Source organism: Crocodylus porosus, unplaced genomic scaffold (genome assembly GCF_001723895.1).
Source record: "Crocodylus porosus isolate Cpor-Errol unplaced genomic scaffold, CroPor_comp1, whole genome shotgun sequence".
NCBI lineage: Eukaryota > Metazoa > Chordata > Crocodylia > Crocodylidae > Crocodylus > Crocodylus porosus.
In genome coordinates this window covers 114083930-114096520 of record NW_017728947.1, presented here as the reverse complement: position 1 = coordinate 114096520, position 12591 = coordinate 114083930, and the positions used below count along the sequence as shown (strand labels likewise).

The 12591-nt window shown below is 42.0% G+C and overlaps 1 protein-coding gene across 2 annotated transcripts in view; it reads left to right on the top strand.

Moving 5' to 3' along the window:
* The window catches only part of MDGA2 (MAM domain containing glycosylphosphatidylinositol anchor 2), a 665957-nt gene that overhangs the window by 277794 nt on the left and 375572 nt on the right, over positions 1-12591 (top strand). For both annotated transcript variants that reach the window (XM_019550984.1, XM_019550983.1), the window contains exon 3: positions 4204-4378. In XM_019550984.1, coding sequence (XP_019406529.1) covers positions 4204-4378 — 175 coding nt within the window. The remainder of the gene's footprint in view (positions 1-4203; positions 4379-12591) is intronic.

The window sequence follows — 12591 nt, the reverse complement described above, 5'->3', positions numbered from 1 at the left end:
CAGCTTCAGAATACATATATCTTGTTAACAGTAACCTCCCAAAAGAGAGACAATTTATTGTCAAGCTAAAATCCAGTTTTATTTTTGTCCCTAAAAGTCAAGCCAGGCTTAGGCAATCCTTGAGCCTGCAGGAGGGAATGGATGGATGGATGAGTCTCTGGTTTGATAATCCATTGTGTAATTCTGTCCATAGCCAAAAAAAAATAGTCTGTATTATTTCAAAAATGAGGTTATAAAAGCAGTGATTTTATTCACACATTTAAAATGAATACTCATGAATATATCACCCTGCTGTGCAACAAGTTCCCACTTTTTAAAGTGTTCAAGGAAAAAAAAATTCCCAATGTTCAATTTTTGTGTTTAAAAAAAAAAACAAACAGCAGAATTGTAATAGGACATGACTTGACAATTATGTCCTTGTTTCAATTATGGTTGAACAAGGGGGACTGGGAAGAGATCATGTAAAAGATTCAGTGATTACCTTAAAGCTAAAACAATATTTGTTTTAAAATATGAGAGATGAGGAAATTGAAATTTTACAAAAAGCTAGAGCTGCCTTCATGTACCAAAATTATGCTGCAGCACATTTTTATGGATGGTTTGAAATGCCCCGAAGCTAGGGGATTATAACAGAAATATAGACAGATTGAGACTGGTAAATATAGCTCAGCTAATGGCCTCACTCTCGCACACAGTATGCTAGATAAGAATTAAGCAAATATGCTAAACTCTTTAAGTGGAGAAACCACACGTGAGTTGTGTTGGTCAGCTAGAAAAGGTGCTGTGTGAACCCACACCCTGCACCGTCATGCATTATGAATAACCCATGGACCCTACAGGGGACAGAGTATTTTGAAAGCTTCTTGACAGTTTTAACAATGTTCTTCCCCTGGCTGTAACTCCAGCATCCCGAGTGTAAAGCTGCTGTTTGTCAAGGGACAGGAACCAGCTGATATCAGGCTCCAGCTGGTCAGGACTTTTGTGACTCAGTATTTCCTTCTCACCCAACTCAAGAACAAACTTTCTTGCACCTCCTTGGGCTGAACGTCATTGGGGAAGGCTTCTCTGAACTTTCCCTGGGGAAGGATGCTCAGGTCCAGAACAAAATTTCTGGTTGGAAAGAGATGTCTTCCAGAATAACCAAATGGCTGGCCACTTGCCTGGAGCCAGGGACTTTGAATCAAGTCCCTGGCCTGAATAATGCATGCAGAAAACAGCTTTGAACCTCAGTCTCTTGTGTATTGGTGCCTGTCCCACTCTCAGAAATTTTGGAATAGGTCACCCTTATTCACCCTTATTTATGAAAACAGCTGCAACGTTTCTCAGGTTCATCTCGATGAGGAGTAGGAACAAATTTGAAACCCCAGGATCACGGAAGGGGAAAACTCTTCTCACCCAATCCAGTGCACAACTGCCCTTTTTGGTCCTGATGTACTGGGAAAATACATGAGTTTATATGCATATAAATATAATGTATGAGTTTCATACCTGTCCAGCAGTGGATGTCCTTGCCCAGAGCTAGGGATCAGTATCATTTGGAGCGTGACTTTTCAGGAAAGTTCCTTTTTCTTTAAAAGAGAAAAACCTTTCTTGGAAGGAATTCACATATGGCCTCTATCAAACCCGTGGGTGCACCCACAACCTAACATGCTCTGCACTCTTTCTCATGTCTTTCTCCCACTTTGTCTCAAACCCACACGCTTACAACACTTTCTCCGTGTGTCCGTCCGTCTGCAGAGCACTTTTTTCTGGTCTCAGTCGGCTCCATCCTCTTTTGAATCCCCCTCCAGGTAGTTGGAGGCTGCTATTCAATCCCCCTCAGTCTCCTCTTCTCTAGACTAAATCCACCCAGTTCCCTCAGCCTCTCCTCACAAGTCCCCCAGCCCCCCAACCATTTTCCTTGCCCTGCACTGGACTCTCTCCTATTTGTCCACATCCTTTCTGTTATTAGGGGGCCGACAACTGGACACAGGACTCCAGATGTGGCCTTTCAGTGCCAAACAGAGGGGAATAATCATTCCCTCCATCTGCTGGCACTGCTCCTACCAAGGAGCCCAGGATGCCATTTGCCTTCTTAGCAATAAGGGCACACTGCTGGCTCCTGTCCACTTTATTGTCCCCTGTCCCCCCCCAGGTCCTTTTCTGCAGAGCTGCTGCCCAGCCAGTCCCCCCCAGCCTGCACCGGTGCAGGGGATTGCTCCGTCCTAAGTGCAGGACTTTGCACTTGTCCTTGTTGAACCTCATGAGATTTCTTTTGGCCCAATCCTCCAATTTGTCTAGGTCATGCTGAATCCTAGCCCTACCCTGCAGTGTATCTACTACCCCCCCTTGCTTTTAACATTGGCTATAGGTTCATGCTCATCTTTCTCTGTATAGTTTATAAAATCCACACGCCAAGGGCCTGCTAAATCCCCAGTCTTGGTTGACTCTCTGGGCAATAATGTAACACGAATAACAGCAGCAATGTTCTGCTCATACTCAGGATCCTTCAGGGTGCAGACGGGGGCCTTCAGTTTTATGCGGTCAGTACAAGCTGGCCACCATTCCCAGTTTTACCAGCAAACAAACTGTAATCGTATTAGCATTGCTCCCAGCAGGATGTTGTTCTTAGCTGTTTGCAGTGTCTTCATTACCATTGTAAATGCATTGCTCCTGTCCCTAAGGATAGTAGGAAAGTAGGTCCCTCTGGAGGTCATCTAGATTCTAGTTAAACCTTGTGCTGAAAATAAAATCATCCCTGTCAAAATCATCCTAGACAGGTGTTTGCCTAACCTATTCTTCAAATCTTTGGGAGCAAACCTTCACATGCAAGTACCAGGCATAATGCCAGAAACATCAAAAACACCCTCTGACTTGCCACAGGTAAAGCATGAGGACAAGGACACTATTGCAAGGACAGTACTTTATTTTTTTTCAGTTTAAGGTTAGTTGAAAAAGGATTCCCTTTAACAGCCACAGAGAGGTAACTGGAGACTCAGTGAGGGAGAAAACTATTTGAGGCCTTTTATTTTTCCCCGAAGGGGTTTTTGTTTGAGGTCTGTGTTTAGCAAAAAGCTGCATGTTTCTGTTGGCAATTGCAGCATAGACTTTGCATCTCTGTTGAACATGAGGTGGGAAAGTTATGCACAAGTGTCTGGGGCAGTTCTCAACAGTCCTAGGAGTGAAATATTTCTGTGAAGTTAGGGGAGTCAGGTGGTGACAAACCTGAGTGATGGCATGGGACATGTTTCCAACACTATGTCCATTTTTTTCCCTCTAAAGTTTAGCTCTTTCAAGTCGCTTTGATATTTTTCAACACAGCTTTCATCCAATTATATCAATTTTTAACTGAATCATACCATAGTGGCTGCTTATTTCACTACCAGAGCTGCTGCTTTTTGCACAGCTGTTTCAGAGAATGCCAGTGTTTGTGAGAGAGAGCATTTTAGACAGCCCGACTGTATTGTCACTTTTTTTTCTAGAAATGTTCACTCTGGAAAGTTTGCACATTTTTGGAAAACATTTATTGGAGTAAAGGAATTTATAATTATTGTAAAAGAAAAAAAGTATTAAACCATTAAAGAAAAAAATACAAAGCTGTTTGAAATTGCAAGAATCTATGTGGATTATATATAAAAAGAAAGACACATGCACACACAACTGGTATTAATTTTAAGATGTTTCCTAATAGAAATTTGTGCCATGGCATAATTCTGATTTCAGTATAGGCCATTACATGCTACCACTGTTGGCTCATTGAGATGATTTTGTGTGTAAACTTAGGTAAAACTTTAAAAATAGATTGCTGCCATTTTAAAAGGGAGAGCAAAGAGTGAATCCTGATGTGCTCTGTGTATTTTTGCTCAGAGAGGATTTTTCTGCAGCTATTTAAACTGATGCGTTAGTGATGGTCGGTTGAGTCACTACAGACATACATCCTCACTGCAGACATTTATATGCTTGAGAATTATTTCCATCTCAGGTAATTGGTTACTGCAAATATAGTGTTGCTAAAGGAACATGGTTGCAGTGTACTATGGTTTAGTGTCTGATTATGTGTGGGTACACTTAATTTGATTTAGAAGGAAGTCCCATATCAGTAGTACAACATGTTCTCTCAGGACATGGGCTGGTAGAAGGACTCCCCCTGTATTTAGTTATACTGTGTTCCTCTTTTACAACCAACCGAACTAAAGTAACAACTCTTTTTTGATGCTTGCTCAGATCAGGTGGACGAAAACAGCAGGAAGTGCCTCTGACAGATTTCAAGACTCAAGTGTCTTCAACGAAACTCTGAGGATTACCAATATCCAGCGCCATCAAGGAGGCCGCTACTACTGTAAGGCGGAAAATGGCTTGGGTTCGCCAGCTATAAAGTCAATAAGAGTGGATGTCTACTGTAAGTAATGGCTCTGAAAGCTCTGAGCAGACTTTATTTGCCTCCTCTGCTATGTGGCATGATATGAATGTGGTTAACTAAGAGTTGGGAAGTTGCCAGTCCCGTGCAAATTACAAACACGCGCATTCATGTACAAACTTGCACATTCATGAAAGTTTAGAAGAAAGACACTGAGCCCTTTTTGGCATCATTTAGCTATGCAAGTAATCCCTGCGACTCATCACCCTGAAGGTGACCCAAGGAGGCATTGCAAAATTGGGCAAAGAAATCAAGGGCATTTTGTCACCAGAGATTCGTTAAATTAGGGTCTGCTCCATCTGCCTTTGAGATCAGTGGAAGTTTTGCCATTGACTTCGCTGGGGTTCTTATCTTTCCTTAGCACAGTTTTTAATCCCCCACAAATACTAAATCTCCTGATTTCTTGATACTTTTGACCTATTACAGTGATTACTGCTAAAATGTCAGCATTTGCTAACAAGCACGCTATTCCGGACTCCGCCGTGTGGTAATTGCCAGTAAAATTGCCTTTTTAATGACAATCATATTCCCATGTTGAATATGTAACTTTAACAACAGCGATGAAATTTGGGGATTCATCTTTCTCAGATTTTTTTTTTTTTCGATAAACTCTACTGCATAATGCTGTGCCATGAACTTTTGAGTTTTTCCTTTTTTAAAGCAAAAATGCAATGTACACAGTTTAATATGTCCCCAAACGAGCTAGATCAATGAAGTTAAATACTTGACAGACAAGTGAGCACAGATTAAGAAATCACCACCCCCACCTCCACAAATACAGGGCATCGCAAGCCTCTTTCTACATGAAAGAAGCCAAGAAGGGATCAGAAGAAATGGCCTAGGAGAATGCATTTGTTTGGGGAAGTGCATGGGGTGAGAGTGGGGGATATATGCAGCTTGAGATGCTTGTTTGGGCTTTTGAAATTCTCACCTCTAGCAATCGATCTAGGTTTTACAAGCGAGTAATTTATATTGCATCTCCTGTACTGCCAGTGCTCATAGAAAACTATTGCAAATTAGCATTTGCTTGAGAAGCAGCACCCTTAATGTTGCCAGACAGAGCAACAGAGGACAAGGTTTTCCAAAGCCCCTTGCTGGAACAGTGTAAGGAGGGCAATGAGATGAGAGAGTCCCCCCTTCATCACTAAATGAGAAGTGGTTTCACTAGAAATCTACTGGTCTTTCCCCTGCCTTCAGATAAGTAAGCATGGCCATACCTATTTTGACCAGATGCCAGAGGGTAGAAAAGCAGGACAGCCCATTTTTAAACCACTGCAGAAAAAAGGTGGTATTCTTGCATGTGTTTGGACGATTTTCTGATGTAAGCGGTGCTACGTAAAAGACCAGGAAGCAAGACAGCGGGGTTCCAATGTTTCGCTTTTCTTCCCCAAGCCCTTCTCGATTTGACTGTCTCAATAACATTTCTAAGAAGAATGACTCTGCCATAGATTTTATCAGCACTAAATGGTGATAAAAGATTTTTTATCAGTACCGCTATCCTTGTTTGATGAAGGTTAAGATAATGAGCTGCATTAGAAGCCCAGACTTCTATTAAATTATATATATTTTAGCTGATTTCCCTCTCCCACACACTTCCAGGGCATTTCTTGTTTTGTTTGCTTAGCTTACTGATGAGCCTTATGTAGTGTAGCCACTTAATCATGCTCTGTAGATTAACGGTGAATTTTAAAATAATGTATAAAGAGTTAATAGATGGCTTTAACAAATGATTATTACATTTTTCAATGTCCAAGAGATTATATTATGCTCAGCTCTAGGAGGTACCTTCAGTTGGCATACATATCATCCAAAGCACATGTGAGCTTACACATTCTGCTGTGATTCTTGTTCTTTCCAAATTGCCTACACATATAGGCCCTGAACAGATATCTCCACCAAGTCAGCTGTATGCTGCTAGCTGTTTCGACCCACAGGCAGTCCCTTGAGTTGCATAATGCTACAGCTACCTATAGTTTCTTATCTCAGTATCAATGTATTGGAATATCATTAATTTCTCAGCTGTAGCATTTTAATGACAGTAACTTTGAAATCAGGGATGATATGAAATGCATAGCTAGTGCTCTGAGAGTGGTTTTTTTGGAAATGGTTGACCAGGTTTGTTGGGCAAATGTGATATCTTTTATTAGATCAACAAAATAGTTGGAAACATTGTTCTTTGCAAGGTTTCAGATACGACATTTCGGAAATGGTTGTAACTGTTTAATGTCTGAATCCTTTCCTGCTAAGATAGATGCTGATTTTTGGAAGAGGTTCTTCATCCTCTTTATATATACCATGTTTTATACCACGCTACTTTCTTAGTTTTATACTTGATGTAAATTATCTTTATGTAACTTATACCTATTTGTATTATGCTTGAAATGGAGAGCTGCTTCTTAAATATGGAATAATCTTCAGGTTCCAGCTGTGCTTTCCCACTAATTTTCTTTCAAATATTTACACTCAAATGTGTCTAAGCAGCCAGTCATGGTGATGGCCTCAAGATACCCAGTGCAGATTGAATCTAGCCAATATAAAACAGGAGGACAAGAAAAGATGCATGGGAAAAGCCCATTTCCTTCAAAAGTGGAGGCTCATTCCAAACACCTAAAAACTAAATATTTGTAATTTTTTAGCAAAAATTAGAAAAAAAAATGTTTCTCCATAAAACCCTAAAACATTGCTGAATGGAATTTTTGCTGTTTAAAAAAAGAAAATTACAATGGGGGAAATGAATTTCCCAAGCACCTACATTTCACTTTGTAGTCTGTCCTTTGAAAGGAGACTGTGTCAACCTGAGTGACATTAATATTGGATCAAGGACTTTATCTAAGGGATAAAGAGAATCTTCAGCTTCAGATTTAAATTTTGAAAAGCTATTGTATTTTTACAGCTTGCAGGTGGATTATTCAAAAAGTGAACCACAGAACATTTTGTTTCCATCTCTCAACTATGGGCTTGCTGGCAACAATACAACTTGTTGGCAAAATGTAATGATGAATTGTGCATGAAAAACTTTTTCCACTGGCTCTCTCCTCTTCCCACCCATGCGTAGGCACACACATTTTACCAGTTCTGGTGTTCATTTACTCTAGGAGCACTGTTTTGAATAATGATGACCAAGTGATAGATAAAAACGGAGGGCTTTATTTATTTATTTATGTTGAAACCTGTTGTTTTGTGACTTTTAAATGAATGGTTTCGTTTGGGAAATACCAAGAGTGTTTGACACTAAATGAAAAGAAGCCAAACAAAAATCCTTCCTTGTGTTGCTCCAAAATGGCACTTCCTTGTTGGAAAAAAAATATTTGAACTAAAGGCGAAAATGGAATACATAACATGAAACCACAGCAGCATAGTTTATTTGGGGTAAAGTAAACCCTTTTTTTTTTTTTTTTTGATTGATTGGAAATAAAATTTGGAGGAGGGGGAGTCGTTAAGTTTAATTGAAACCCCGCCCCCCATACTCAGTTTCAATTCAGCCTTGACCATTCATTCCCTCCCCTCCTCCCCTCCCCTTCTTTTTGTCTTTCGTTTCTTTTTTACTTAGGCATCAACCCGAAGTACCTGTCATTTGTTTTGCTCTAACTATAGCTTTGTATGTTGGGCAGGTCCCCCGATGAGATTAAAGTGACTGCAAGGCAGGGGGCCTTCACGTGCCTTGTAGAGTCCACCCTGTGGGTGAAAGACCTCCTTTGCTGTGCCCCTTGCAGCCTGAAACGACTCTCTTGCATTCATTGTTCCATTTTCTACTACCTCGATGGCTCCTTCTATCTTCCCTTATGCTCCTACTTCGTTTCCATTGCACCTCATGCCCTCCTCCTCTCCTGGCCACTCCTCATGCATCCCAACCCTTCCACTGCCCTCTCCCCTGGAAAGGCGAGGGGACTGGAAAGACAAAGGAGAGAGATTGCCTTCATTTGACTAGAAGACTCCCATGTTCTTCTCCTCCCTTTGCCAAATGCCAAGCATGTTGCCCAGGAAAACAGGATCATTTGACTGTGGAGGATGCCCCCTTGCAAATACAATGCCATTTATCAAGGGCACTTGTGTTTTGCAGTAACCCCTCCTTCCTTTTCTCACTGCCAAGCTTTCCTAGTGACTGGGTGGCTTTAGAAAGCAGCTCCAGGCTCAGGGCTGGGTTTTCAGAGCAGTGGGAGCTCCTGAGTGTTGAGCCCCTCCAAGAAATTGTCCCCATTGCTGAGGACCTCAATCCTACAACTGGATCTCCCAGATTGGCCTCCAGTCTGCATCAAGTGTCTGTTAAACTGTGGCTTTCCTTAGAGGCTTCAGTTCTGGGCACTTTAATAGAAGCTAGGATCTTATCACAATTTGGCTATAGCTTTCTAGTGAAAGGTCTCCAGATACCATTTAATGCCTTATTTTAAGCCTGTCTGAACCAATGAACCACCCTGATGTTACCACTTAACCTTTAAATAACTTCCATAATTACTTTGAATTCCCATATTTTTGGCCCTGTGCACTGGATCTGTGAGAGAAGGCCACAGAGCTTAAGGGCATATCTACACAGAGATATGGAAAATAAAAGCATGATGATAATACCTGCTAGCAAACATGTGGTCTCTCAGTCTGGCTGTTAGCAAGCCACAAACACAGTGGAGCAGCAGCCTCACAAGGGCTAGCAACCAGGTTATGTACTGTGAGTCCCTATAGTTTGTAATCTGGGGCTAGTATGCACTGCCGATCCTGTATGCTAACTAGCCCTTCATGCCAGTGTGTGTTAGGATCACATCTTCATTTTGCTGCATAGGCAGTCCTGTTGCTTTACAAATCTCTCTTTTTCTTTTGCTTGCTACAAAATTAGGAACACAAGATAATGATTCTTCTGTGTTTTGACCAATACTTTCTGTTAGGACTCATGATTTCATGAGCATCCATCTCCAGTTGCCTTCAAACATGGGATAAAATGTTATGGTCTTAGACTTCTCCTACCAATGCTGGGAGTGTTATTTTTATGCTTGTGTATTTCAGAAGGCCAAAATAAGGATGGTCCTATAAACTTAGTTGCAATCTTAATGAAGAGAGGCTGTTGCTGCTGCATAGTCGCATAGTCCAGTAGTAAAAGGGGAAGAACTCAGGTGCCTGAAATTGTGAAGGACATTTCAGTTTTAGGTTGTTGTTCCTTAATTTTTGTCTTGAGTTTCCTGGCACCAAGGTGTTAATAATCTAATGTAGGACATTACCTATTGCACATAAAATGTTTTAAATATTGCTGCCTTGTAAACTTAACCTCTGGGTAGACCAACCACCCAAATCTCCATGGAACCTCTCTGAAATTTTGGGCCCAAGGGTCCGGTCAAACATCAGGCCCTAAAGATGGTATGGATTTTATGTTTGGCAATAGGTAAAAATAAGGGTAAAAAAACATATGTATTATTCCTGCAACTGCACAAGAAGTCAGAGAAGTCGTTCCCGCCCCCCAACCCAGACTAATGACCACTCTAATTAAATGAAAGTACAGGTGCTACTTTCCCCCTGTTTTCCTACAGGATAAGCATTTTTGATGCTTCTAATGCCTTTGCACGACTACAGTAAAAACATCTGGACATCCCCATTAAAAACTGTTTTGCATTCATGTCTTGCAAGTTAAGAAATGCAAAACTACTCCTCAAGTGGCATGTCTACATGAGACCTTTACAGCAGAGTTGCCTAATTAGTAAACACAAATACTGTCCTGTTGCGAAGTTTTTTTTCATGCACAGCAATGCATGTCTAGATGCTGATGCGGCTGGCTGGTACATGAGAGTGCTTCAGTGCAGGGGCTGCTTGATGGCTAGTCCCACACTGGGGTACCCTCATGCCCCAGCCATCCCCTCCACAGCACATTGAGCTAGGTTGGAGAAGCCCTGGGCTGGTAGGCCGACCCTCCAGGCCCCCTTCCAGCTGAGGATGTTCTGACTCAGCTCAGCGTGCTACAGTCTGTTGGCACTGGATTTATGACCCAGATCCCTTGGTCTGGGCAGACCCAACCCCTCAGACTGACGACGATCTCTCCATTCAATAATAGGAGAATTTTATTGATACACAGTGATAGCAGATAAGAATAATACAAACAATTTTATATTTACCAGTCCCAGGCCTGTCTTGAAAGACAAGCTATGTCTGACCAGTACATGAGCTTCACTCTGGGGTTCTCTCTTAAGTGTCAGATGTCAACAGCCTGGACATCGAAGGCTGAGGCCCACCCCCACTCCCCAGTGGGGTGGGTGAGATGGGCTGGTGGTATGCCCTCTATCTAAGGTAGCCTTGGGTTCACTGCTTGTGGACACTTTGCAACTCTGAAATCCCTCCTTTTATATTCTTTCTCCCCTTCTGATGACTCTTCATCTCTGGGCACCACTGATTGATCTCCCAGTGGTCGTCATACTGTCCACATTCAGTCCTGTCAGCATATTCCTTTGTTTCACAAACCCATCACATGCACACATCCTAATTTGGGCTTTTCTGGTCTTCTCCTAATTTGGTCTTTTCCCCAAAGCTGGAAAACTCAAGGGCCCTGCATCTGGGCACTATGGCAGAGTCCCTTATCTCTGTTATGGGACAGTGTGGTGCATGTCTTCAGTATCCTAGCCTATGTGTCTGCTTGCTGCTTGCCTGCGTCAGGCACAGTGGGCCTTGAAGGCACAAACAGGCTTTAAAAAAAACAATTAACCCTTGATGCTGGCCTGAACCATTATTCTAATACATATCTACTTTACCTCCAAGCGAATTCCCAAAAAGCAAACCTCTAAATAGAATTTTGTAGCCATTACAGTCCTCACTGCACACTCAAAAAGTGGACCCAGGAGCAATAAACTCTGCACTGGAGTTTATTGCTTGAAATGGATTGCATATGTAAATACATGCAGTGTAAAGAAACAAGAGGTGAACCTGTGCTGATATCTCTGGGAAGCCAGAAGCTTCTTTTCAAAATCCAGTGTATGCCAATGAGACACTTACCTCACCTCACTCACACTTGTGAGTGGTATGGACTTATTCCTTTGCAGCTATCTGCATGTTCCCTATTCTTGGTGTCTAGCATCTATTGCCTTTAAAGGTATCTCAAGAGTTTTAGATCAAAGAGCACTCAAGTTGTTTGTCTTCTAGATCTTGGCACCTGCTTCAAATGCTCTCACTGAACCCAGCACTTGAGTTTATAAAAACCCTAACAATAGTAATTGCAGTGTCAAGCCATGGAGATGCACAGAAGCATAAAGAAAGGTGGGCGTGCTTGTGAGTGTGTGCATGTGCATACGTGTGTGTGTGTGTGTGAACTTTACTCCACTGGTATTGGTGCATCTCAGCTACCCTTGGGTGCATCTTACCTAAACTGCATTGAGCTGTGGCAGTTCCCATTCTGGTCCCTTCGGGAACAAGTGTGAACACCTTGATGTCCTTCCAGGACAGATCCATTTGGGGTAGGGTGGGGGGTGATGCTACTTAAACCTTTCATCTTCCTCAGTGCTGGTAGATCTGGGTTAATCTTTCCAAACACTCAGCAGATTCTTTAGTAAAGCAGTTTTTATTTGAATAGTAAGGCACAGGGGGAATAACAGATTAAGGAAAATTAAACACGAGTCTTTCTGTATCTAAATTTCAGCTTTGGTTTCAATTATGAGTACAGGCTGTTAACTCTTAACCTACAAAAAAGAAAAAAAGAAAAAAAAAGGATAATGTATCTGCTATGTTCTTGTGTGTCCTTAGAAAGAAAATGTTTGTCTCTTCCTCTGGTCAGGCAGAGAATTTCCAAGGATTCCCCTGCTGCATCCTTTTCAAAAGAGCTCTTATTTCCAGCTTAGCATAGGTCTCAACTAATTAGCAAACTGATTATGTGATAAAGAGACATTTTCAAGACAGACAACCTTCTCTCCAAACCTAATTCTCCTAAGATCCAGTTTGTAAAGGTATCCAGAGTCCATCCTGATCTTCTTCCTCTGATGTTCAGTAGAAGCATATTAATTCATTCCCTGTCTGCAGGGTGTCTTTTTGGTAGGGGATCACCTCCATTCCCACTCCCTTTCTCTGCCCTTCTAAACTCCAACTTGCCAATTAGGAACAGAAACCATCTTTTGTCATGCGGGACTTCCATCTAACTGAGGAGGTGCACAGCCCCACTGGGGAGACGCCTTGTTGGACCTGGTGCTGGCCACGGGTGATGACCTGGTGAGGGGGCTGTGGGTGCTCGACCACCTGGG